Source organism: Lynx canadensis, chromosome C1, assembly GCF_007474595.2.
Source record: "Lynx canadensis isolate LIC74 chromosome C1, mLynCan4.pri.v2, whole genome shotgun sequence".
NCBI classification, from domain to species: Eukaryota; Metazoa; Chordata; class Mammalia; order Carnivora; family Felidae; genus Lynx; species Lynx canadensis.
Genome location: NC_044310.1, coordinates 51,758,758 through 51,784,939, shown reverse-complemented (window position 1 = coordinate 51,784,939; position 26,182 = coordinate 51,758,758). Strand labels below are relative to the sequence as shown.

Genomic DNA, 26,182 nt, shown 5'->3' with positions numbered 1-26,182 from the left:
TATAAAAATTGATCAGTTAAAAGATAAAAGCATAAGTAAAGAGATTTGTATGGTAGTCTTAATAGGTTTTATTAAATAAAAATACTATAAAAAGACAGTAATGAACAGACTGAAGACTAACCGTTTTTGAGGTGGAGAAAAATTATTCTGGCACATTTAGTAGAAATTGGTTTTATGTCACCTGACAGGTGAACATTTTTTCCCCCATTTTAACTCTTAGAGTAGTCAGGAAAGCTCCTCAAAAAAGAGTTAGATAAATTCTCTAAGTGGTTTATGTATTTTAAACACATATGGAGAATAATAAAGCAGATATTTATAGTGTTATATAGCTAATTAAGTAGTTAAAGCAAGATTTCTGTGAAAAGTAAGTATTAGGTGATTTTTCCTCTAGCTCAGAACTCATATAGGAGGAAAGAAGTCATTTTAATTCATACTGTTCGCACCTTATGCTTCAGCCCTCTGGAATCTCTCAGAACTCCAGGCCTCTCCTGCTCCTTTCTCTACCTAGATTGCTCTTTCTTCCTTCTCTGTCTAGCGAACTCCTGCTCATTCTTTAAGGTCAGCCTCAGATGTCACATCCTCTGTGACTCTCCCCAGCTCACCTAGGTAAAACGAAATTGCTTCCTCTTCTAGGCTTCTACAACACTTGTCTGAATGTTTATAAATGTATAACGTTGTAGTGTCGCAGTATATTGTAATCGTCTGGTTACAGGGCTCCTTCCGGGCTCCTCCTTGGCAAACAAACAAAAGTCATATCTCTATATTGTAGCCTCAGAACCTCGTATAGAACCTGGATAGAAGATCCACAGTGCATGTTCAATGAATGAATAAAAACAAATGCCATTCTAAGGATTTCTTAAAGGAATGTAAATATTTTCAAATACTTAGAAATTGCTATCTCCTTACGTGCCTCATCCATTTAATACTTTTTGAATGCCTCTTATGAGCCAGGCACTGTTCTAGCATTGGTGATATACTAAGGAACCAGACAGACCTGGTCCTGCCCTCAGGATTATAGAATCTGTCACAGAAGATAAGTAATTATAATAAAGGAGAAGCATGTATTATAATAATAATAAGTTTTTTGGCACTTTCTTTTTTTTTTTCAATATATGAAATTTATTGTCAAATTGGTTTCCATACAACACCCAGTGCTCATCCCAAAAGGTGCCCTCCTCAATACCCATCACCCACCCCCCATCAACCCTCAGTTTGTTCTCAGTTTTTAAGAGTCTCTTATGCTTTGGCTCTCTCCCACTCAGCACTTTCTATCCTAAATTCTTAAATGTATGTTTCAGAATTAGGCAAATCAGTAAGATGTTGAAATGAGAATTTATAGCACCAAAGCTATTTATAATGTAAAATAAAACTTTATGTTTAGGCTCTTTAATTTCATTCTATTCAGCATTTATTCTGCATCATATACTGTGACAACTTACTTTAAGCTGTTTTTTGAAAAAAACACTTTTCTTTCTTACAGAATTATATCATCTTGACAGCTATGAATTCCTTAAAGGCATTTTAAACTGAGGTAGGATCTCACCTTTCTTTTCTTTTTTTTTTTTTTTAATGTTTATTCAATTTTGAGAGAGAGAGAGAGAGAGAGAGAGAGAGAGAGCATGAGCAGGGGAGGGGCACAGAAAGTGGGAAACAGAGGATCTGAAGCCGGCTCTGCACTGACGGCAGAGAGCCTGACAGGGGACTCAAACTCACAAACTGTGAGATCATGACCTGAGCTGAAGTCAGATGCCTAACCAGCAGAGCCACCCAGGCACCCCAGGGTTTCACCTTTCTAATTAAGGTTAGCCTTGTTAATTTCATTGTTTTGTTCATGTGGAAACATTTTATTTACATTATCAAATTTGGTACTGTCTATAAAGAAAATAGGAACATGAACTTTGGAGCTGTTGTTGAAATTATAATCTAATTTTATAAATAAGAGGACAGTCTGACAAAATGTATGAGTTAGAGGCTGATTGAAAAGAACACCATCAGCTAGGCTGATCAGCTATCACATATTTTTAGGTGAGTGTAAAGGGGGCTCTTAATTTAGCACCTTTAGTATAAATAACTAATTAGATACTGACAGGTGGGTTATAGTTTCTGTAGGACACCTGTGACTGAACAAGATATAACAAGTCTTTGAATTTGGAAATGTGCTAAATTAAGTAAATAATTATATATTAATTAGTTGTATCTTTCCTTCACAACAGTTCCCTATGGATTCAGCAATGTAAGTAAAAATGATAGATTTATAACTAGCTTATTATAACATATTAGCTAGAAGCAGTATGAGTCATAATGTGATATTAGTGTCTAATGTACCTATAACTGAAGGCTCGCATGAAGAGCTAGCCTATCTCAGACTTAGTGGCATCAATATTAATTAAGATTCTTAGAAGCTAACCAGATGTTGCCTGCTATCTCTTAGGAAAAAAGTTAATGCAAAATGAATTCTATACTGACAATCCATTTCTTTGGAAATGGTATTTAAAATTATTAGTATTAGCTTCCTAACAAACTAGCTGTTTTAAAAATATTTGCAAAGCATCTTATACACAAAATTGTGTCACTTTCATTCATTAGAATGTTTATTCTGTTGTACACTACAAATAATAGTTTATAATAATAGCTAACATTTATTGAGCACTGTCAATGTGCCAGACTTTATATATATTCCATTTAACCTTTTCAACAACTTACATGATATATAGTTATTATCTTTATTTTATAGGTGAGGAAACAGAGGCACAAAGAGGTTGTCCTGGGGCACCTGGGTGGCTCATTTGGTTAAGTGTCCGACTTCAGGTCAGGTCATGATCTCGCAGTTTGTGAGTTCAAGCCGCATGTCGGGTTCTGTGCTGACAGCTCAGAGCCTGGAGCCTGCTTCAGATTGTGTCTCCCTCTCTCTCTGCCCCTCCCCCGCTCACGCTCTATCTCTGTCTCTCAAAAATAAATCAACATTTAAAAAAATGTAAATACCTTGTCCCAGAATTACCTAAGAGGCAAAGCCAGGATAACCTGAGTAGTCTGGTGCTAGAGACGGTGCTTTGCTCACTCACAATAGTGATCTGTGATTTTCAGGTTTCTCTATTGGTCAAAGGTTTTAGATCCCATTAAACAGGAAGGATATAATATATATACATATACACACATACTTATAGGACTAAACATTTTATACAATTTCTGGTCCATGGAAATCCAACAGAAACTATTAGAAGACAGTCATACATCTGGCAGAGAACATATGCATTTAGTATATGACAGTCTCATCCATGAACTTCAGGTAACTAAGGCGTGCTGGGAATAGCTTTGTGTTGCTGGATTCTAGTAAAGATCATCACATGTTTTTCTTTTTTTAATGTTTGTTTTGAGAGAGTGGGAGCAGGGGAAGGGCAGCGAGAGAGGGGGAGAGAGAGAGAGACGAAGAGGGAAAGGGAGAGGGAGGGAGGGAGGGAGGGAGGGAGAGAGAGAGAGAGAGAGAGAGAATATGAATCCCAAGCAGGCTCCATGCTATCAGTATAGAGCCCGACATGGGGTTCAGTCCCACCAACCATGAAATCACGACCTGAGCCAAAATCAAGAGTCAGACACTTAACTGTCTGAGCCACCCAGGTGCCCCAAGATCATCACACATTAGGCATGTTCTTCTGAGTCTTTAACTTGAGTAGTACTTTCAAAATACTTGAAAGAATGAAAGTTGACCTACCACTCAACTTCCTTTTCAGTGGAAAGCAGTGGAGGGAAAAGACAAAGAAATGAAACTGGACTTCACCTTTGAGGCATTTCCCTGGGTTCTTTTGACTGTGTTTTGGGCAGTTTCTTCGTGATCTCACCCATTCCTTGGCTTTAGTTCTCACCTTAGTGTAGTACTGTATATGGTTTCCAAATCAATTTGTGACCTTCTCCTGAGCTGTAAACCCACAAGCTCAGCTGCCATATATTGTCCCCCAAGTGTGCTGATTTTTATTGTTCCCCCCCCCAAATTCTTCCTCATTTCTGTTTTTTCTAGGGATTACACTCATCCAGTGATAAGACTCAAAACCTCAAATTTCTGTCCCTTTTTGTGGCCCCATACCCAACTGCTGCCAGGTTAGATCACTTCCGAAAATGTTTACCTCTCCTTTCCATGACCCCTGCACTAGTTTATTCCTTCATTACCTCTCATCCATATTATCCTCCCTATGGTAACCTGCCTCTCTGCCCCTTGCTCCCTTTCCCCTACAGCCTGTTCTGCTACTGGACAAATTATGCTTAAGAAGGTATCACTCTACCACGTTCACAGTAAAATCAAATTTATACTGACATTCAGAACTCTCCCTCATGTGACCACAGCTTTCCTTGTCCTTGTGCCTCAGTCCAGATTATGTACCATTCTTCAGGCACATTCCTCAGAGAGAATCTTTCTCATTCCCTTATCTTTGTTCCTGTCTCCTTTGCTTGACATACGTTTTTCCCATCATTGTCAAAAACTTACCCGTATTTCAAAACCTTCTTATAACTCACCTTACATTAGGCTTCCTCAGGTCTCTCTTCCATGTTCTCTCATTTTGGCCTGTGCCCTAGAAACCTCTGACAGTCACAGTACTCCTGATACCGTTGTGGCCAGCTTCCCTGTCTGCACATCAGCTCCTGCCCTTTCACACTTCAGTGATTATTCCTCCTGACCTCTATTATTTACTGGGGGAAATAACCCATACAGATTCACTCCCAGAGCCTTTAACAAACAAAGCCTTTATAAAATCATGTTAGAATAAGAGATACTGTGAGTAAGAGAGGCAGCAACCTATGGGTCACAGACGTACAAAGACCAGCAAAGGGATGGTGGAAGCATGGTGTGGGTTAAATAGTAATAGGTGATACTGCAGGAGATATTGGGATACTTCATCTAGAAACAATTGGATAAATCATTTGGTGAACAAAAGTATATGGCTTAGTATAAACAAAGCACTTGCATAATGCCAACCTTTTAAAACCTAGTAGTCAAGCTAAAGATACAAGATTAATATTATACACATAAAATGATAATAATATAAGGCAAACTATAATAAGCAGTACAAATTCAGACCTCTCTCCCCTCTTCTTTCCAGGATTCTGACCAATAGCAAGTACAAAAAGGGACTAGGAGTCCAATGAGGATCCAAGTATCAACTTAATTAGTTGGAGGAATTGATAACCTCCAACATGGCAGATCCTCTGGCAGAAACTTGGGGTAACTAATATAGATTGTGCCTAAGGCAGAAATGGAACCTCCTGTCTCCCACACTGAGTCTAAATCTTGAACCCTGTGAATCTAAACCTTGAACCTGAGGAGAAAGCCGGAACTTTGAAATAGACCTGCCTATGCTTTATTGCAGATGAGATAGATAAAATGGGCTGGTCTCTTTACAACATGAAATTAGGAAGCACAAAGATGCATTGGACTTGAGAGTAGACAGTGATGGGAAAGAGTGTTGTGTAAAAAGAGTGACATATAATATTACTGGCAAAATGTGGGCCAATGTTCTGGACTTTGGCCAGTCAAGTTTGTCACTCCTCCATGGAGTATAGAGAGCAGAATAATTGACAGTTCCTTCCTCTTCAGACCAAGGAGTATAAACTAAGAACCAAATGAAGAATAAGCAATAGTATAGGAATACACAACAGACATAGATCACCTCAGGATGGAGTGATTAGGTTGTTATTTAAGAGTTCATTCTTTGAAAATCAATTCTAGTTATTTCACTCTACATTATGTCTGACAGAGGACCTTCCAGACCCTAGTAATGGAAACTTTGTACTTTACTAAGAAGCTTGAATTTGAAAAATGGGTAATTTTGATGGGCTGTATAAACATACGAGGCAGAGAGAACAACATGAACAAAAAGGCAGAAAAGCAGAACGATTGAACAGTAGGTTCAACCACATCATTGACAGTTATGATCACTAGGGTTAATAAGTTCAGACTTTATTCATTAGGCAGAAGTGGACCAGTGAAGATTATTGTTTAGGGAAGTAACAATCCAAAATATATTTTAGAGAGAATATAGTTGTTATACGAAGGATGAATTCTGTCAAAATACTGCTCATGAACTGCATCACTATGTCTAACTTGTATTTCGTTTGTGTTCTGAGATAATTCATCTCCAGAGCCAGTATGGCAGTGTAGAGATAATACACATGCTATGCTCCCTTCTAGCAGTCATGATTAATCGATGAAACTTCTCTGCATGGTCTGGCATTATAACAGAGGACAGAATTTGGATTACACGTCCCGCACCAGCTATGCTACCTACTTAGCTCTGTGGCCTTAAGTAAGGCACTTGGTTTCCCTAAATCTTAATTATAAAATGGGACTGATAATATCTACCTTGTGAGATTGTACAGAATAAGCTTAACTAGCACCTCCCCCATAGTAACTATTTAATGATAGTCTTCCTTTCCTGAATGGTATTGTCATTAGTTCTGATAACTATGTATCAATAACCTACAGGGATATTAAGTCAATACTAGAGTGCTTAAAATCTTCTATAGGAATTCAGACCAGACTCAAGTTGGCAAGAGTTGGTTGTTAAGTTGGCAACCTACATTCTTCTAGGACAAGAATATATGTGGACTCCCATGAATAGGGAAATATAGGGGACTACCATGCATTACTTCTTCATGGCTGCCGGTGTAAGCATGAATGGGGTATTTCAGGAATCAAAGGTCCACATACCCTATGGGAAATGTGTCATCACTTGCCAATAGCTGCTCTTGTCAAAGACGTCCTCTCACACAAAGGTCCTAAGCCAAATGACAAGAACTTCTGCCACCACTAGGAGTCCCCAGAGGACACTCGCCGAATAGGAATGTCAGTAAATACAGTCTCTTTTTTTGGGGGGCAGCTGTTGGAGGAAACACCTGCTGAAAGGCCCTTAAGGCTTACAGACAAAAGGCATGTAGATTTTGGTGTTTTCAGCAAGTAGATCATGTAGGAGTTTCAGAAATCTCTCAGAAGTATCTCAGATAAATCTTCACATAAAGTGAAGAGTGTGATGTCTGAGTAATCATACTGACAATTATTTGTGAAGGTGAATGTTGCTTAGAAGATTCAAAAATAAGCAAATGAGAGATTGCCAATATCTAAACTAGGTACCAAATTACATGGTAAATGGGTGTTTAAATCGTGTCTTAAGTAGTGTATGAGATGCATGTTAATTTGGAAACTAATTCTTGATTTAACAATCATCTTTTATATCCTGCAGACATTTAGAAGAAATGCACTTACTATGGACACCAACTTCTTCTGCATCTGCCTGATCATATTTAAAGGAACAGAAGAAATGTTTGTAATTAATCTGCCCAGTAAATACCAGATCATAGCACTAGGCAGGTGTGTGTCTAGATAAAATTTCTTGCAGCTAATTTAAACTTTCTACACACAGCAGTAGATAATCTCAATGTAAATAATACATTTCTTCTTGACCCTTTAATGTAAGCCAACATGTAGAACAAGATCTTGACTTCAATTCTGTATCACATACACTTCTGTATACTTTTAGCATTTGTGGATAGACTTAGAACATTTATGAAAATGGCACCTTTGGTAAAACTGTATGTTTTAAAGCTCAGATTAAATCTAATGGTGAGTGGAATTAGGTACCACTTTCCCATTTAAAGCCCCAGATGTGTATTTATTAGATTTTTTTACACATACAGAATTTTTCAAGAAGTTTATTGTATAGCCACTGTCTCGGGGACGAGTCTTTATTATATTCTAGTTATTCCTATGTTTGTGCAGAAAAACTATTTCAATGTTTAAAAATTTTTATACCTTTTATAGAATAGTGGAATGCATTTTTCAGTACATTTTAAAATATGAAGTTGTTCTTAAACTGAACTACACACTGTACTGAATTGAAAGGACCTTTCTTATGGGTCAGGAATCATTTTGATTCCTTCCAAATGATTTTGAAACATTATTTTAAATTGCTATTTTTCTGTGGTGTTATTTTGTATTATAATCATCTGTACTCTCACGAAACAAGGGGAAGAGGGTATCACAGGATGTGTTATAACTTGATAACACGGTTTTTTTAAAACTTCTGTATTTTTCTTTGACCACTTCTGCAGGGGAAGAAATGCTATTCCCTTGGTACTTGCCCTAAGTCTTGATAAAATTTGTGGAAGATACTACTGTATCATGAAATAAAAATACTGTATGAAAATCTGAAACAAAATTTAACTTGTTTGAAAATAACTGATTTTCCATTTAGAGAAATTTCAGATTTACTTCTTAAAATGAAAATGGGTTTTAAGAACTATTAAATGACATAGATACTAAATAGTAACCCAATTAACTATTAAACCTAATTGCCTTCACTAATGACTTTATTGGTACTATTTAAATAAGACTTTTAAGATAATCTGCTAAATATTAAGAACACTTTGTGTTACAGTCCTTGTAATAGGATATTACTGAAAATATACCAAAAAGAATAATTCTTTTTGTGTTCTAGCACTGAAAACTAACCTTAGGATGTAAATAAAGCCAAAGCATATAAAGAAACTTACATTAGTCAGGAATTAAAGGGTTAAGAAGTAGTTTGGTTTCATATGTAATGCAAGTTATGTAGGTATGTACTTAATGCTATTAAATCAGTTACTGTATGTTTGACCTCTTGATATACTAAGCTTTTGCCTTTCAGAACAGCTGGGTCTGCTAAGAATCATTTCCCAGTCCTCTTCATTGTAGATCAGATGACTCTCGCTTTATCACCCTTGGAGGCCACATGAAGGACAAAGCAGAAAGATCCACACACAAAACTAATGTTTATATGGGGGGAGGGGGTGCGGCATGGAGGAAGGCGGGGGATACACTTGGCCCTGATCTTCCAATGAACATAACAGAAGAGAGACCAATTGAGACTTGAAACCCCTGTGTTAACTCCAGCCATTATTTAGTTACATCCTATCCATCTTTTACTCTTTCTATTGAACAGAGAGGCTCCTTTGGCTGCCCTGACTTTTGTAAATGTTTCACTCACTTAGTTGTGGTTTATCATTTGGACAGAATGCTACATCTGGGATTTTTCTCCCCTCCTTAAGGCCTCAAAGGAAAATGGCTTCTGTATGCTTCATATTTGATACATGAACATACACCCTGTTCTCTTCATTTTAAGAAGCAAACCTAAGTTTATTGGCAACAGAGAAAACTGCATTTCTCAGAAAGGGCCCTTCCCTCTAAAATGAACTTGAAAATAACTTAGAAGGGTTCATTTTTTTGACAGATTAGTGAAGTGAGAAATCTTTAATATTTTTGCATTACCTAAATATCTTTATATTTAGATATCCAAGTAATCCTGTCACTGAAATACTTTAGAATTGCCTATTTCTGTGTTTTTAATTCATCACTGGACATTTTTGGTATTTTGTTTTTGTTTTTTAATGTTTATTTTTGAGAGAGAGAAAACAAAGCAGGTGAGTGGCACAGCGAGAGGAAGACACAGAATCTGAAGCAGGCTCCAGGCTCTGAGCTGTCAGCACAAAGCCCAACACAGGGCTTGAACCCATGACCATTAGAAGTCAGACGCTTAACCAACTGAGCCATCCAGGTGCCCCCATTTTTGGTATTTTGGAACCTAATCCAAGTTCAGAGTGGACTCTTCTTAAATTGGTTTCTAACAGATAGTTAAGACATACTTGACTTATAATTGCTACAAGTCTCCATAAAAGCTACAATGTTAACTCAATATGACTAGGTTAAATCATCTAGAAAATGTATAAAGAATTTGCCCATAACATCCTTTGAATATGTACATAGTCTATTAATATTTACATACTTTTTCAAATAATGTTTCTCTGTTCCAGTTATTTAGAACTTCCTCATCGATTTAAATCAACATCCTGTGTTAAACCTATGTATGCTATTCCAAAAAATAAAAAATAAAAAAATAGGACTACACCAGCCAGCCAAGATGCTGACATTTGGGCACAGTGATTACAGATGGTGACCATGGACAGCAGTGTTCCTGCTGATTCGGCAGTGATTCAAGGCTGCTTTTCTGTGCTGACCTGCCCTTTGAGTCTTTATGCACATTTGCTTCGAAAAAGAAATACTTCCTGATTTTTGCTTTGTCTAAATCTATTTACTTCCTTTATCAGACTTAGAAGTACATACCTTCTTGTATCAGCCTGTGGCTGTCCATGTCTAGAACCAAATTTTCTTTGTGTATATGTGTTCATTGTTTTAAAATGTATCACCAGTCAATATACTTTAATGGCTATCTTATGAAAGAAATATATTCATTAAAAACACGTTGATGTGAAAATAATTGTTTTATTCTTATCACAGAGAGTAAAGACAACACATCTAGACAACACATCTTTACATAAGAAACTATAACATCGATATGATACATTATTTTTACCAATTGAATATGACAGTAAAGATGAGCTTCTCCTAATATAGAATGATACATTATTAACAGAGCCAAGTCAATATGAAACATGATATGAATCAATGCTATGGAAGTGGTTATCCTGAACCACGTCACAACAATAAAAAGATCAGAAGGATGAAATCCTGCATAAGACCATTTAACTTAAACAGAATGATCCTGGAAGTTTAGAACTAGTGATCACGAGTAATTAAAAAGACATCACTCAAACCACTTAGATTTAAATTCAAGAAAATTCACTGTTAAATTGCATTTAAGTAAATCGGCATTTTGGAAAAAATAACATGGTTTAACCTCTCTGTTAAAAAGAAATTCAAATTTGTACCATGTAATGAGGCATGTTCAAACTTCAAGCAGTTTAAATTGCCTTCTCACAGTAATTTAAAAGATTGTCACAAATTTAAACCCTGAGATAGATTTCTAAAGAATGAAATACACATTACTTGTATTCCAAGGAAGGAAAATGAAATTTAAATACCAAAATTAGTAATTTCCTTTAAAAAGAAGGGTTAAATTCTCCAAGTTCACTGGATTTGCAGATTTTCTTTAAGACAACAAATTGTATATTTCCTGAGTAAATACTGGGATTAAGGGCATTTTCTCTTATTTTCCCACTTGGATAACTGAATATTATAAAACTACAGTATGTCTTGGCCACTCAATAGTTAGAAAATAAAAGCCTCCACTGGGCTTGGATCCCATATAGATTTACTTTGTATAGACAACAATGACTTTTCACCATCTTTTTCCTGTAATTCCATGATCCTCAAAATGATAATTTTATTTATACACAGCAAAAAGTTCAAAAACCATTTAAGCACTGTTAATATTTTTGCATGTTTGCAGATGTACCTAGTTGATTTTCTTCTGATTTCTTCCACTTTTGGAATCCCACATGATTATAATGTTAAAGTAGACTAAGAAGAACAGGAAATGTAAGCAGGATACAAAACAAACCAATACAGAAAATAAGTCCGGTAATTTCTGAGGAGGATCCAGTGTGACAGTTATCAGTGTCAGAAGTACCATAGTGATGACTGAGATAAGAAACTACAAGGAGGGAAAAAACAAATTACTGAATAATATAAAAGATTAAATGTACTGGTAACATTTACTTATAGCTGTAAGTGAGCAGAACTGAAGGTGAAGGGTGGGACTCCAATCTCTTCTAATGGTGGATTTCTTCCTCCTAGGCTGCATGTTAGAATCATCAGTGGAGGGTTAAAAATCTCTATGACCAGGCCATACTTCAGACCAATTAAATCAGTTTCTAGGGTAGGCCTCAGGATTTAAAGGCTTCCAAGTGATTCCCATCTGTAGCCAAAGCCTGAGAATTCCTGTCATACTTAATACCACCCAAGTACTTAAAAGTTACCTGGAACAGACAATACTGCTAGTCAGGGTTAAATTCAGGCTACACTCCAGGGCCCTGAGTCCTTATAAAATATAAAGTTCTAAGCTAATCTAAGAACCCATCTATAAAAAACTCTTCCATGGCAAATAGTAATATTTCATGTTCATGCAACATTCAATGAGCTAATGCTGTAGTAAATCATGGTGGGGCATATGAAAGAAAATGTAATCTTCTGGCCTCAAAGAGTTTTCAATTTAATTAGGGAAATGCATGAACTAGTTAAAATCACAAGGTCACATTTTATTAAAGGCCAAAATGAGTAGTAAAAATACTGCATTTATTGTAATTGTGTAGCAGTCAGTTTTCTTGACACAGAAGCTGCATAAGTAAATGTTCTATATTTCCACATTTACTTGCTTTCTAAGCAAGCAGTGAGAAACCATTGCTGGTGACTTTCATGAAGAAGGTGGGACAAAAATGGAACCCTAAAAGATGTTTTTTTTTTTTTTTTCAACATTTATTTATTTTTGGGACAGAGAGAGACAGAGCATGAACGGGGGAGGGGCAGAGAGAGAGGGAGACACAGAATCAGAAACAGGCTCCAGGCTCTGAGCCATCAGCCCAGAGCCCGACGCGGGGCTCGAACTCACGGACCGCGAGATCGTGACCTGGCTGAAGTCGGACGCTTAACCGACTGCGCCACCCAGGCGCCCCCCTAAAAGATGTTTTAATGGCAGGATTTAATGACCTGAAATAGAGTATGCAGTGCTCATTCCAGATGCAAGCTTAGGGATAGTAACCAAAAAAGACTCAGACAGGTATACATGGCTACAAATACCCTCCAAAGGGAAAATCCCCTGAGTCAATCTTAGTGTAAAGTGAAAATTTCTAACTTCTGAATTGAAATAATCAAATTTAAAGTTTCAAACTTAAGAAATACAGGGCTGGTTGAAATATCATGATACTATGATGCTGAATCAGTGTTAAGGGACATGCTAAAATTCCTTCCATTTTAAACAAACTCTACCTATTACCCCATTTGCTCCTATTTACAGCAAAGTTTCCCAAAGGAGTTGCCTATAACTTAATGCATCCAATTCTCCTCCCATTTCATTAGTAAATCCACACCAATTAGACTTTCACCTCAGTTGCTCCAATGAAACTGCCCTGATCAAAGATCCATAATGACTTCCACTGGTTATTTCTTATCACCTTATTTGATCTCTCAACAGCATCTGAAATAGCACATTACTCCCATCTCCCTGACACACTTCCTTCACTTGACTTCCATAACACCATACTCTCCTACTGTTAATCCTCCACCAGTTAATCCTTCTCAGACATCTCTGATGGCTCCTTATGTCCCCTACCTCTATGTACTGTAGTATCCCAAGACTCAGTACTTAGTCGTCTTCTGTACTCACACCTTTTGTGAGCTCATCCAGCCTGGACCTCTCTCCCCTAAACTCCAGACTCATATTCAAATGGACATATAATAAGCATCTAAAAATATGCATACAAGCTATCCTTAATAAGATTAACAGCTGACTTCTCATCAGAAAACATTGAGGCCACAAGGCAGTAAGATGGATGACATTCAAATTGCTGAAAGAAAAAGACAATTCCATTTCTAGCAAAAATACCCCTCAAAAACAGGAAAAACCAACATAAAACACAGTTGATACATTTGAAAACACTAAGATAATACAAGTATGTTCTCTAAATACATTGGAATTTTTAAAAATTTTTTAATGTTTGCTTATTTTTGAGAGACAGAGTGAGAGCAGGGGAGGGGCAAAGAAACAGGGTGACACAGAATCCGAAGCAGGCTCTAGGCTCTGACCTGTCAGCACGGAGCCCAATGCGGGGCTTGAACTCACGAACCGTGAGATCATGACCTGAGCCAAAGTCAGTTGACCGACCAAGCCACCCAGGCACTCCATAAACACATTGGAATTAAATGAGAATACAAAAACAGGAAGAAATCTGGGAAATCCCCAAATATTTGGAAACTGAACAAGTTTCTAAGTAATTCATGAACCAAAGAAGAAATCACAATGGAAATGGACTATATTTTTAACTCAACAGAAAAGCAAATGTCGAAATTTATGGAAAGCTGGCTTAATATGACATAGTAGAATTTACAGGTTTGAATGCCTCTATAAAAATGGAAGAAAATTTTTAAATCAATCACCTAAATTTGAAATTTAAGAAACTAGATAAAGAGTAAACCAAACCAAAGGCAGCATGAGAAAGAATAAAATTAGAACCAAATCAATGAAATAGAAAACAGAACACCAGGGGCGCCTGGGTGGCTCAGTTGGTTAAAGTGTACAACTCTTGATTTTGGCTCAGGTCACGATCTTGCAGTTTGTGGGTTCGAGTCCCGTGTCGGGCTCCATACTGACAGCTTAGAACCTGGAGCCTACTTTGGATTCTGTGTCTCTCTCTCTCTCTGCCCCTCCCCCCCGCCCCCCCCCCCGGCTTGCACTCTTTCTCTTTCAAAAATAAATAAACATTAAAAAAATTTTTTTTTAAAAGTCAAGTGTATCTGTATACAGTAGTAATGAGCATTATAAAAACAAAATTAAGAAAACAATTCCATTTAGAAAAACATCATAAAGAATACTTAGAAATAAATTTAACATAAGTACATAAGACCTGTACACTGTTGAAGAAAATTACAGATTTTCTAAATTAATGGGAATGTATACTATGTTCATGGATTTGGAAGACTAAATCTTATTAAGATGGCAATATTCCACAAATTGATATACAGAATCAAAGTAATCCTTATCAAAATCTCAGCTGGGCTTTTGGAGAAATTGACAAGCTGATGCAAAAAATAATATGGAACATAAAATAGCTAAAACAATCATGAGAAAAAACAAAGTTGGAGGGCTCATGTTCTGAATTTTAAAACTAACTACAGAGCTATAGTAATGAAGACAGTGTAGTACTGGCATAATGATACACATATGTATCTGTGGAATAGGATTGATTTAGGATCAATTGATTTTTAGGATCCTTATATTTAGGATCAGTTGATTTTCTTTTTTTTTTTTTATTTTTTAAACTTTTTAAATGTTTATTATTTTTGAGAGAAAGAGACAGAGAGCAAGCAGGCAAGGGGCAGAGAGAGAGGGAGACACAGAATCGGAAGCAGGCTCCAGGCTCTGAGCTGTCAGCACAGAGCCCGACGTGGGGCTTGAACTCACAGACTGCGAGATCATGACCTGAAATGAAGTCAGCCACTTAACTGACTGAGCCACCCAGGCGCCCCATGGATCAGTTGATTTTCAACAAAGGTACCAACACAATTCATCGGTGCTGGAACAACTGAATAAAGTTGGACTCCTACCTTACAGCATATATGAAAATTAACTCAAAAAGAATCAGTGACCTAAAATTAAAACATTTCTTTTAAGATTTTTTTGTTAAGTAATCTCTACACCCAATGTGGAGCTCAAACTCACGACCCTGAGATCAAGAGTTACTTCTCTGGGAATGCAAGCTGGTGTAGTCACTCTGGAAAACAGTATGGAGGTTCCTTAAAAAATGAAAAATAGAACTACCCTATGACCCAGCAATTGCACTACTAGGTAATTATCCAAAGGATACAGGTGTGCTGTTTCGAAGGGACACATACACCCCAATGTTTATAGCAGCACTATCAACAATAGCCAAAGTATGGAAAGAGCCCAATGTCCATCGATGGATGAATGGATAAAGAAGATGTGGTATATATATAAATGGAGTATTACTCGGCAATCAAAAAGAATGAAATCTTGCCATTGGCAACTACGTGGATGGAACTGGAGGGTATTATGCTAAGCGAAATTAGTCACAGAAAGACAAATATCATATGACTTCACTCATATGAGGACTTTAAGAGACAAAACAGATGAACATAAAGGAACGGAAATAAAAATAATATAAAAACAGGGAGGGGGACAAAAGCGTAAGAGACTCTTAAATATGGAGAACAAACAGAGGGTTACTGGAGGGGTTGTGGGAGGGGGGATGGGCTAAATGGGTAAGGGGCATTAAGGAATCTACTCCTGAAATCACTGTTGCACTATATGCTAAATAATTTGGATGTAAATGTAAAAAAAAGAAAAATGCAAATCAAAACCACAAGGAGATACCACCTTGAATGCATTAGGGTGATTAAAATAAAAAGACAGTAACAAGTGCCAGTGAGGATGTGGAGATACTGGAACCCTTATAACACTGCTGACGGGATTGTAAAATGGTATGCAAACCTTGGAAGACAGCCTGACAGCTTCTCAAAATGTTGAACATAGGATAACTAGCAATTCTACTTCTAGGAATATCCTCAAGGTATCTGAAGACATATCACCACACAAAAACCTATACATGGATGTTCACAGCTATTATTCATAGTAACCAAAAGGTAGAAAGAGCCCAAATATCCATCAACTGATGAATGGATAAAGAAATTGTGGTGTATCCATATAACTGAATATTTTTTAGCCATAAAAAGTAATGAAGTATTGATACATGCTACAACATAGTTGAACCCTGAAAACATGCCCAGTGAAGGGAACCAGTCACAAAAGACCACATTTCATATGATTCCATTTATATGAAATATCCAGAATAGGCAAACCCATACACACAAAAGTAGTATGTCAGGGGTTGGGGAGAAGGGGCAGAAAGCAACTGCTAATGGGTACAGGGTTTATTTTTGGAGGGATAAAATGTCCTAATACTAGATAGTGATAATGATTACACAACTCTGTGCATAATACTAAAAGACACTGAATTATACACCTTAAAAAGGTGAATTTTGTGTTGAACTTCAATATAATTGCTATTAAACAAAATAAAGGTCCTCTAAATACACCCGTTGCAATAGCCATAGGATAAAATTTCAGGCTTTTGTGGATTTTTTTTAAACCTGTACTTTGCCATATAAAGATCTCCTAGAGAGCTAAGCCTGTCAAGTGATTTGTTTTGTTTTGTTTTGAACTAAAGAATAAACTGAAGTTGTGTTTGTAAAAAAAAAATAATAAAAATGAAAACAGTTACACACTCCTCCAACTGAGCTAGCCAGGTGCCCCCTCAAGATAAAAATAAAACTCTCAAAAGAAAACATAAGGGTAAATCATGACCTTTACACAATGGTTTCTTAGATAAGACATCAAAAGCACAGGGCATCTGGCTGACTCAGTCAGTAGAGCATGCAACGCTTGAACCCAGGGTCGTGAGTTCAAACCCCAGGAGGGAAACAGAGCTTACTTTAAAAAAAAAAAACAAAATATAACAACAACAAAAAACAAAGAAATAGACATATTGGACTTCATAAAAATCAAAAAAACTTTCATGCTGGAAACAATACCATTAACAAGTGAAGGAGGAACCTACAGATTATGAAAAAAATATTCGCAAGTCATATCTAGTAAGGGACCTGTATCAAGAATGTATAAAGAACTCTTACAACTCAAAAATAAAAAGGCAACCCAATTAAAAATGGGCAAAGTATTTGAATAAGCATGTCTTCAAAGAAGATATACAAATGGCCAATAAGCAAATAAAAAGATGCTCAACATAATTAGTAACTAGGAAAATACAAATCAAAACCTCACTGAGACTTCACTCCCACCAGGACAGCTATAATAAAAAAGACAGTAACAAGTACCATCATGAATATGGAGAAATTAGAACCGGCATATATTGCTGGTGGGAATGTAAAATCACGTAGCACTCTGGCCAACAGTTTCTCAAAATGTTAAACACAGAACTACCACTCCTAAGGGTACATTCAAGGGAAATGAAAACAATATGCTGATAAATTTATACACAAACCTTCACAGCAGCATTATTCACAGCAGCCAAAAAGTGGGATCAACCTAATGCCCATCAACTGATGAATAAACAAAATGTGCTGTATCTATTAAAATGAAATATAGTATGGAAATAAAAAATAATGAAGTACTGATACATGCTACAACACAGATGAACCTCGAAAACGTTATGCTAAGTGAAAGTAGCCAGTCACAAAAGACTATATTTTTTATGATTCCATGTTATGGACTGAACTATATCCCGGCAAAATTCATGTTGCAGCCCCAACCCCAATGTGACTACATTTGGAATCACAAACTTTAGGAAGCTTAAATGAGGTCATAAGGGTGGGACCCTAATTTGATAGGACCAGTGTCCTTATAAGAAGAGGAAGAGAAAAAACATTTTTTTAAATAAATTTTTAAAAAATAATAAATAAAAAGAAGAGGAAGAAACACCAAAGTCTCTACACACCCACACAAAGAAGCAGCCACATGAGGACACAGCAAGGTTGCCTATAACCCAGAAAGAGAGACCTCACCAGAAACCTTGATGAGGCACCTTGATTTTGGACTTCTAGCCTCTAGAACTGTAAGAAAATAAATTTCTGTTGCGTCAGCCACCTGGTCTGTGGTATTTTGCTATGGCAGCCCTAGCAGAATAATACATTCCACTTATATGAAATGTCCAGATAGGCAAATATATAGGTACAGGAAGTAGATTACTGGCTGTCCAAGGCTGGAGATTAGGGTGGAATGGAAAATGGCTGCTAATGGGAACAGGGTTCCTTTTTGGGGTGATAGAGATAGTGTAAAATTAGGTTATGGTCATGGTTGTACAACTCCACGTACATACTTAAAACCAGTGAATTGCATACTTTAAATGGGTGGACTTTATGGGTGAATTTATGTGAGTTATATCTCAAAAAAGCTATAAAAGAAAAAAGGTATTACATTTTTTTTTTAAATAGTGCCATGCTAAGTACCATTCTTTAAAATCTGAACAACTTACCAAATATTGTATAATTCTGGAAAGAAATGTAAAACATGGAAGATATTTCCTAACAGAAAGGGAAAAGGATTTCAACTGAAGTTCTTCTTCAGAAGTCTTTTCAAATATTGAAAAGGAAGTTGCACAAGCTATAAAAAATGCGATCGTTGTCACAACTAAGGGCATTAGGAGTTCATCCTTCAGTAGAAGAGGTAGCATACTGTAAGGGAAAAACAGAAAAAACATCAAAAGAGAATAGCCAGTTCAAACCACATCACTCTGAAAAAAAGCTTTAAATGAGTTTATAAGAAGTGTACTGAAAATACTATATGAATATTGGTTTGACTCACCTAAATGTTGACACAAGTAAAAACCAGGTAGACATAAAAGGAATTTCACTTAAAACTAAGCAGACTGGTCTAAAATGATAAAGAAAAAAAAAATATTTTAATCTGACAGAATTTCAATTCTTGTGAAAAATATAAATACATTTTATCTGTCTGATCTTCAGGGTAGCTAAACAAACAAACAAACAAACAAATAAAAAACAGCCAGTAAGGTCTCCATATAGATCACTGATTCATTTTTTTAAATACCTATCAATCCAAACTAAGTGAGTCTAAACATAGAGAAGGTATCTACTCCTCATAATAACTGAAAAACTGCTTCTTTCAATATTCCATTAATGGAACATTTTTTTCTAGCCTACAAACAGCAGCTTAAAGAAAGGATCAGATAAACAGATCCAAACATTCAGAGATAGAGTTTTTTCGTGTTTCATCTCACTTGGGAAATAAATCAATTCCCAGTATAGTGGTATTCAAACTTCTTTTGTATGATCCTCCATGATACATATTACTAATATAAGTTAAAAATTAAAGTTGTAACAGACAAGATCAATCTTCTGCCACTGAAGCAAGAACAACAGAGATAAAACTTACAAGAGGAAACAAGCTGATAATGGTAGAATAAAAGAAAAGAGGGGAAAAAAGTAAGAAGCAGCCACAGGAAAAGAACAATAGTATAGGAAGAGGAAGCATAATGCCAATAAAAGGAACTTTATTATAGAGTCTAGGATTATGGGTCCCAATTCTGTGACCTTACCACCCACCCTGGTCTCATTACCTTCTGAATTCTACTGTGGCAATGTTCAAGTAGAAGAGGACCTGAGTCTTAGTCCCATCTCTGCCACTTATTACTGTATGACTTTGAACAAATGATTAATTTAGCCTTTTTTTTCTTATGTATAAATGGAAATAATAATACTTGTATTGTTAAGTAGTTGAAAGAACTCTTTTACAAGTATTACCTAATTTTTTAACATGATTATTTCTGTGTTTCTAACGTTTACTAGCGATTGTGGTACATTACTTGTGTACAATACTTGTTGTTATAGTTGTTTTGGGTCTCCTTATTTTAGAAGCTTTGAGCATTCTCCTTTTTAGAAGGATGACTTTCCCCCATATCAACTAGCATATGAGATGTAAAGTGTGGGGTTACAAACCAATTGAAAACTACTGCACTAAAAGAAAAGACTAGAGGACTTTCAGTTTCACTGCTTGATGCTTTTTAAATCAGAATGTATTTATGTTAAAAATATACACATAGTAGGTGCTCAATAAACATTATTTCTCTTTCTGGGTCAAAACTCCCATTTATTCATTCAATATTCATTTACTGAATATAAGCATTTGTGGAAAACTTATTACGTATAAGCACTACTCTGAAAGGAATACAAAGAGGAATATAACTCAGCCCTTGACCTCAAGGTACTTAATATTTATAATCAAGTACCAAAATCTTCTGCATCCTCAACCTCTTTGAATCTTTCCCTTTATCGCCTTGCTCAAAACAAACCTTGGCTCCCTCCCGCTGAGGAAAATGCTGTCCCTCTGCCCTCTCAACTGTGCCTGTTTTGTTGTTTCCACAGCCTTCAAACAAATGGACCCAGAGGGAGATAGCATCCGGTCTTTATCACTTCTTCACACCAGTTCTCCCTCTCTCCGCCCGACCAATCTCCACCTTTGAATCTCATGTCATCAGGCTTCATCCCTATTAGTCCTCATCTTTGTTACCATCCACCAACCACAAGGTCACTTCCCTCATTACTCAATCATTTCAACTCCTCACTGTCACTCTCTACAACCCTACTCATCTTAATTCCTGGCAATTTTTACATAGACATAAGTGATCTTCCAACATCCTGACTTCTCATTTGCTGGAGCTCCTCTCTTCTGGTGATCACATCTTCATCCCTACACCTTAGGGTCATACTCAGGACTGCAAACCCTCCATAATCACAACCCACCAACTGCATCCTGACCACTATCTCCTACATTTTCAGCACTCCAAACTCCAAACAATCTTTTATCCCATCAAGACTTTCAATCCATTATTCCTACCACCTTTTTTCACTTTGCCTCACTCCTTTGAAGTCTTTCCCCCTTCTTAACCAAGCAGTTTAAATTCTAAGGTCAATCATTATAATACCGCCCTGCATTCACTCGTAAGCCCCGAGCAAGCCCATTATCCTCACTAGACAAAACCATAAACCTGGAAAGACCCAACTCTCCACTTGTACTTATTCCAACATAGTGAGGAACTGCTCTTGAGAAAAACATTTACCCACACTATTTTCACTTTAAATATATGATGATATTCGAGTGTGTCCAACACCTACTATGTATTTCTCTAGTCTGTTCACATTCTGTGTCTCCTTAGAATAATTCACACCTTCTCTCTCCTCATAATCCCCAAAGCTCCAACACATTCTTGCCCAATGGCCTTGCCTTCCACTTCACTGAGAAACTGAAGCAATTAAAAGAACTTTCACAGATGCCACCATCACATCTACTCTCTCCCCAGCATCTGTACCTATCTACCCTATTCCCTCTATTTATTAAAATGAAAACTCATGCATCTGTCCAATGCCAGTTCCATTTGTGCTCTAGGTCCTATCCCACCTCCCTTTCCAAGGAATTTGCTCCAACAACTCCTACCTCCCTCCTCTATCATCAATGTTCCCTCTCTACTAACCATTCCCACACCATGATTTCTCCTATCTTAAAACAAACGGGTACCTGGGTGGCTCAGTCAGTCGAGCATCTGACTCTTGTGAGATCAGGTCATGATCTCACAGTTTGTGGGTTTGAGCCCTGAATTGGGCTTTATGCTGACAGTGCAGCGCCTGCTTGGGATTCTCTCTCTCCCTCCCTCTCTCTGCCCCTCCCCCACTCACTCTGTCTCTCTCACAAAAATAAACGTTAAAAAAAAAAAAACACCTCACTTGACTCTACTTTCTCTAACAGCTGTTGCTCTTATTTTTTCTCCCCTTTTCAGCAAAACTCACCTAAAGAACCCATCTCATACCATATACAAAAATTAATTCAAAATGGATCAAAAACCTAAATATAAGATCTAAATTCATAAAATTCTTAGAAATAACATGAGACTAAGTCTTTATTATGTTGGATTTGGCAATAGTTTGTTAGATTTGACACCAAAGCCTAAGCAACAAAAGAAATAATAAATTGAACTTCATCAAAATAGAAAACTTTTAAAAGATTTTAAAACTTTAAAAAAATGTTCAAAAGCACTAGTTATTAGGGAAATGCAAATCAGAACCACAATGAAATACCACTTCATACAACTAGGATGGGGAAAAAAAGGAAAATAACAAGAGCTGGAAAGGATGTAGAGAAACTGGAAACCTCATACATTACATTACTGGTAGGAATGCAAAATGGTATAGCTGTTGTGGAAGTTTCATGGTTTCTCAGTCAGTTGAATATAGAGTTACTATATGACCCAGAAATCTCACTCCTGGGTATAGACTCAAGAGTACTGGGGCACCTGGGTGGGTCAGTCAGTTAAGCATCTAACTCTTGATTTCCACTCAGGTCATGATCTCATGGTTCCTGGGACTGAGCCCTGCATCAGGCTCTCTGTGCTGACAACAAAGAGCTTACTTGGGATTCTCTCTCCCCCTCTCTGCCCCACCCCTCCTTATGCGCATATGCTCTCTCTCTCTCTCTCTCTCTGCCAAAATAAATAAACTTGAAAAAAAAAAAAGAGTACTGAAAACAAATGTTCAAACGAATATGCAGGAATGTTCATAGTGGCACTACTCACAATAACCAAAAGGTGAAAACTCAAACGTTCACCAATTGATGCATGGATGAACAAAATGTAGTAAATCCATACGATGCAGTATTATTCAGGCATAAAAATGAGTATTGATACCTGCTACAACATGGATTAACCTTGAAAATATTACATAAAAGAAATCAGGCACAAAAAGCCACATATTGTATGATTCAAATTATATGAAATATACAAAATATATAGTAATATTTTAATTTTTTGAGGAACTTCTACAGTGTTTTCCATGGTGGCTATACCAATTTACATTCCCAACAAGAATGTAGAGTTCCCTTTCCTCCACATCCTTACCAGCACTTGTTCTCTCTTGTCTGTTTGATAAGAACCATTCTGACATGTGTGAAGTGATATCTCATTATGGTTTTGATTTGCATTTTCCAGATGATTAGTGATGTTGAACACCTTTTCATGTACCTGTTGTATATCTTCTTTGGGAAAGTATCTATTAAGATCCTTTGACCATTTTCAATAAAATTGTTTTTTTTTTACTAATGAGTTGTATGAATTCCTTATATATTTTGGGTGTTAATTCCTGATCAGGTATATAGTTTGCAAATATTTTCTCCCATTCCACAGACTGCCTTTTCATTTTGTTACTCATTTCCTTTGTTATACAGAAGCTTCTTAGTTTGATGTCATCCCACTTATTTATTTTTGCCTTTGTTCTTTGTGTTTTTGGTGTCATATCCAAAAGATCATGCCAAGACCAATGTCAAGGAGCTTTTTCCCTATGTTTTCTTTTAGGAGTTTTATGGTTTCAGGTCTTGCATTTAAGTCTTTTTTTATTATTGGGGGCAGGGGGCAGAGGGAGAGAGAATCTTAAGCAGACACTACACTCAGCATGGAGCCCAACACAGGGCTCTATCCCATGATCCTGGAATCATGACCTGAGCCTAAATCAAGAGTCAGATGCTCAACCGACTGAGCCATCCAGGCACCCCACATTTAAGTCTCTACTCCATTTCAAGTTAATTTTTGCGAATGGTGTGAGATAGGTGACCCATGACCTTAAATATCTTCTTTAGTCAGCTTCCAGGATATCAACCTTGTGGTTTTTCATCCTACATCACTAACCATTCCTATTTGCCTCTTCTCCTAAGACCTCTTAACATTGTGTGGCCCAGGACTCAGTCCCTGGTTCTTGTCTCTATATATACTCGCTCCTTTGATTATGTCATCCAGTCTCATGACTTTGTCCTCTCTACTGACAAACTACTAAATTTCTATCTTTAGCTCAAACCCCTCTCATATATCCAACCTAGACTTAAATCTAAATGCTAACCCAATATCTCTGCTTCAATATCCAAAGATCTGTCCAACACTGAACTTGGTCTCACCAGGTGTACACCTAGCCTAATCCTGTTTCAATGGCATTCTTCCCGACTTCAGTCAATCACTATTCTATCCTTCTAGTTCCAAGCCAAAACCCATTGACACACCTTTGATTTTTCTTTTTCTCTCACATACTACATACAAATCATCAGAAACCCTTCTGGCTCTATTTATATATCCACAATGACCACTTCTCACTTCTTCCACTATAACTACCTTGATCCCAATCACCACCACCTCTCACCTGGATTATGGTAACAGCCTTCTAAGTGGTTTCTGTGTTTTCTTGCTCCATACAATCTATTCTCGACCTGTAGCCAGAATGCTTTTATTTTTTTTTTAAACTTCATTGAGGTATAATTGATACACAAAGAATCGCACATATTTAATATGTATAATTTGACAAGCAGAGTGGATCCTTTTAAAACATCAAGTCAGGGGTGCCTGGATGGCTCAGTCAGTTAAGCATCTCATTTCGGCTCAGGTCAAGATCTCGCGATGTGTGAGTTCGAGCCCCGCATCAGGCTCTGTGCTGACAGCTCAGAGACTGGAGCCTGTTTCGGACTCTGTGTCTCCCCCTCTCTCTCTGCCCCTCCCCTGCTCTCATTCTGTCTCTCTTTCAAAAATAAATAAACATTAAAAAATATTTTAAAAATAAAAATAAGTAAAACATCAAGTCAGATCATGCTTATTCCCCAACACCCTTCCAAGGCTCCCCACTTCCTTTAGAATAAAAGCCAAAGTTCCTAATGTGGCCTACAAGGCCCTATAGAATTTATACCTCTGTTACCTCTTTAACTTCACCTTCTATTACTCCCTACCTTGACCACCCCATTCTGGCCACATTGGCCATTCTGTTGTTCACTAAACATACCAGGCATACTCCCATCTTAGGACCTTCACACAAGCTGTTCTCTTCATCTAGAATGTTATTATCCCAAATATCCACACAGCTAATTTCCTCATCATCTCCAGTCCTCTCAAATATCTCCTCAATGAGGCCCACCTATCTGTATTGAGATTACAACCTGTACTTCTCCTGTAACCCCACCTCCAATACTCCCAACTTCCCTTATCCTGTTTTATTTCTCCCTCATGGCCTTTATTACCTTCTCACACACTGTTTAATTTCTTATTTTTATTTATTAGTGTCTGTCCTTGAGAATGAACGCTAAGAACGTAGGAATTTTTGTCTGTTTTGTTCATGGATACATACCAAGTGTGCAGAACAGTACCTGACAACCAGTAGGCACTCACTGAACATTTATTGAATGATGTATCTGTTTAGCGATAGATTAGCTAGGAACAGGTCAAGAAAAACTTTCAATGCTAACTTTAAAATATTTTATCAAAATTATATTAAAGCCATGCACTGTTATAAATCACATAAGTACAGTTGTAGAGCAGGAACTCCAAGCAATTCAGGGCCCGGGGCGCCTGGGTGGCTTAGTCGGTTGAGCGTCCGACGTCAGCTCAGGTCATGATCTCACAGTCTGTGAGTTCGAGCCCCGCATCAGGCTCTGTGCTGACAGCTCAGAGCCTGGAGCCTGCTTCGGACTCTGTGTCTCCCTCTCTCTCTGCCCCTCCCCCACTCATGCTCTGTCTGTCTCTCTCTCTCTCTCTCTCTCTCTCTGTCTCTCTCAAAAATAAATAAATGTTAAAAAAAAATTTTTTTTTTAATTTAAAAAAAAAGAAATTCAGGGCCCAAGAGCTACTATGTATGGTCAGATTATAGATCACTGAATGGGCTGCCTTTGTATGGGGTAGAAATTCTGGGGAATTTGAAAGCAAACCTTTCCATAGTTCCATCACCTGGCACCAGGAATTTGTGGAGGGTCAGCCAAGCCTCACTTAATAGTGGTAGGAACTAACTCAGGTTTAGACTTTGGAGGATGACACTAAGCTGTCCTCCTAGTCTGCAATGATGTGAGATAGTTTTGTTTCAAGCAAAGAAGCCTTCCACATAGGCCAGCCCAGCTCAGAGCAAGCTCTGCACTGAGATCTTAGTCCAAAGCTCCACCTAACAAAAGCAATACTTTTTCCATTTGTCATTGGTTATTCTGTCCATGGCTCTTCCACAGGAACCTAGCGAACACAGGATAAGGCATGGAAG

The 26,182-nt window shown here is 37.2% G+C and overlaps 2 protein-coding genes across 6 annotated transcripts in view; one reads left to right on the top strand and one right to left on the bottom strand.

Annotated features, from left to right (window-relative positions):
- The window catches only part of LOC115521006 (integrin subunit beta 3 binding protein), a 72,065-nt gene extending 61,805 nt beyond the window's left edge, over positions 1-10,260 (top strand). The window contains exons 8-10 of the mRNA XM_030325878.2: positions 1,481-1,531; positions 2,214-2,233; positions 7,227-10,260. Coding sequence (XP_030181738.1) covers positions 1,481-1,530 — 50 coding nt within the window. The 3' untranslated portion in view covers position 1,531; positions 2,214-2,233; positions 7,227-10,260. The remainder of the gene's footprint in view (positions 1-1,480; positions 1,532-2,213; positions 2,234-7,226) is intronic.
- Positions 10,261-10,280: 20 nt separating this feature from the next.
- The window catches only part of ALG6 (ALG6 alpha-1,3-glucosyltransferase), a 66,594-nt gene continuing 50,692 nt past the window's right edge, over positions 10,281-26,182 (bottom strand). For all 5 annotated transcript variants that reach the window (XM_030324690.1, XM_030324691.1, XM_030324693.1 and 2 more), the window contains 3 exons: positions 18,927-18,995; positions 18,598-18,796; positions 10,281-11,471 (listed from right to left, as the gene is read on the bottom strand). In XM_030324690.1, coding sequence (XP_030180550.1) covers positions 11,274-11,471; positions 18,598-18,796; positions 18,927-18,995 — 466 coding nt within the window. In that variant the 3' untranslated portion in view covers positions 10,281-11,273. The remainder of the gene's footprint in view (positions 11,472-18,597; positions 18,797-18,926; positions 18,996-26,182) is intronic.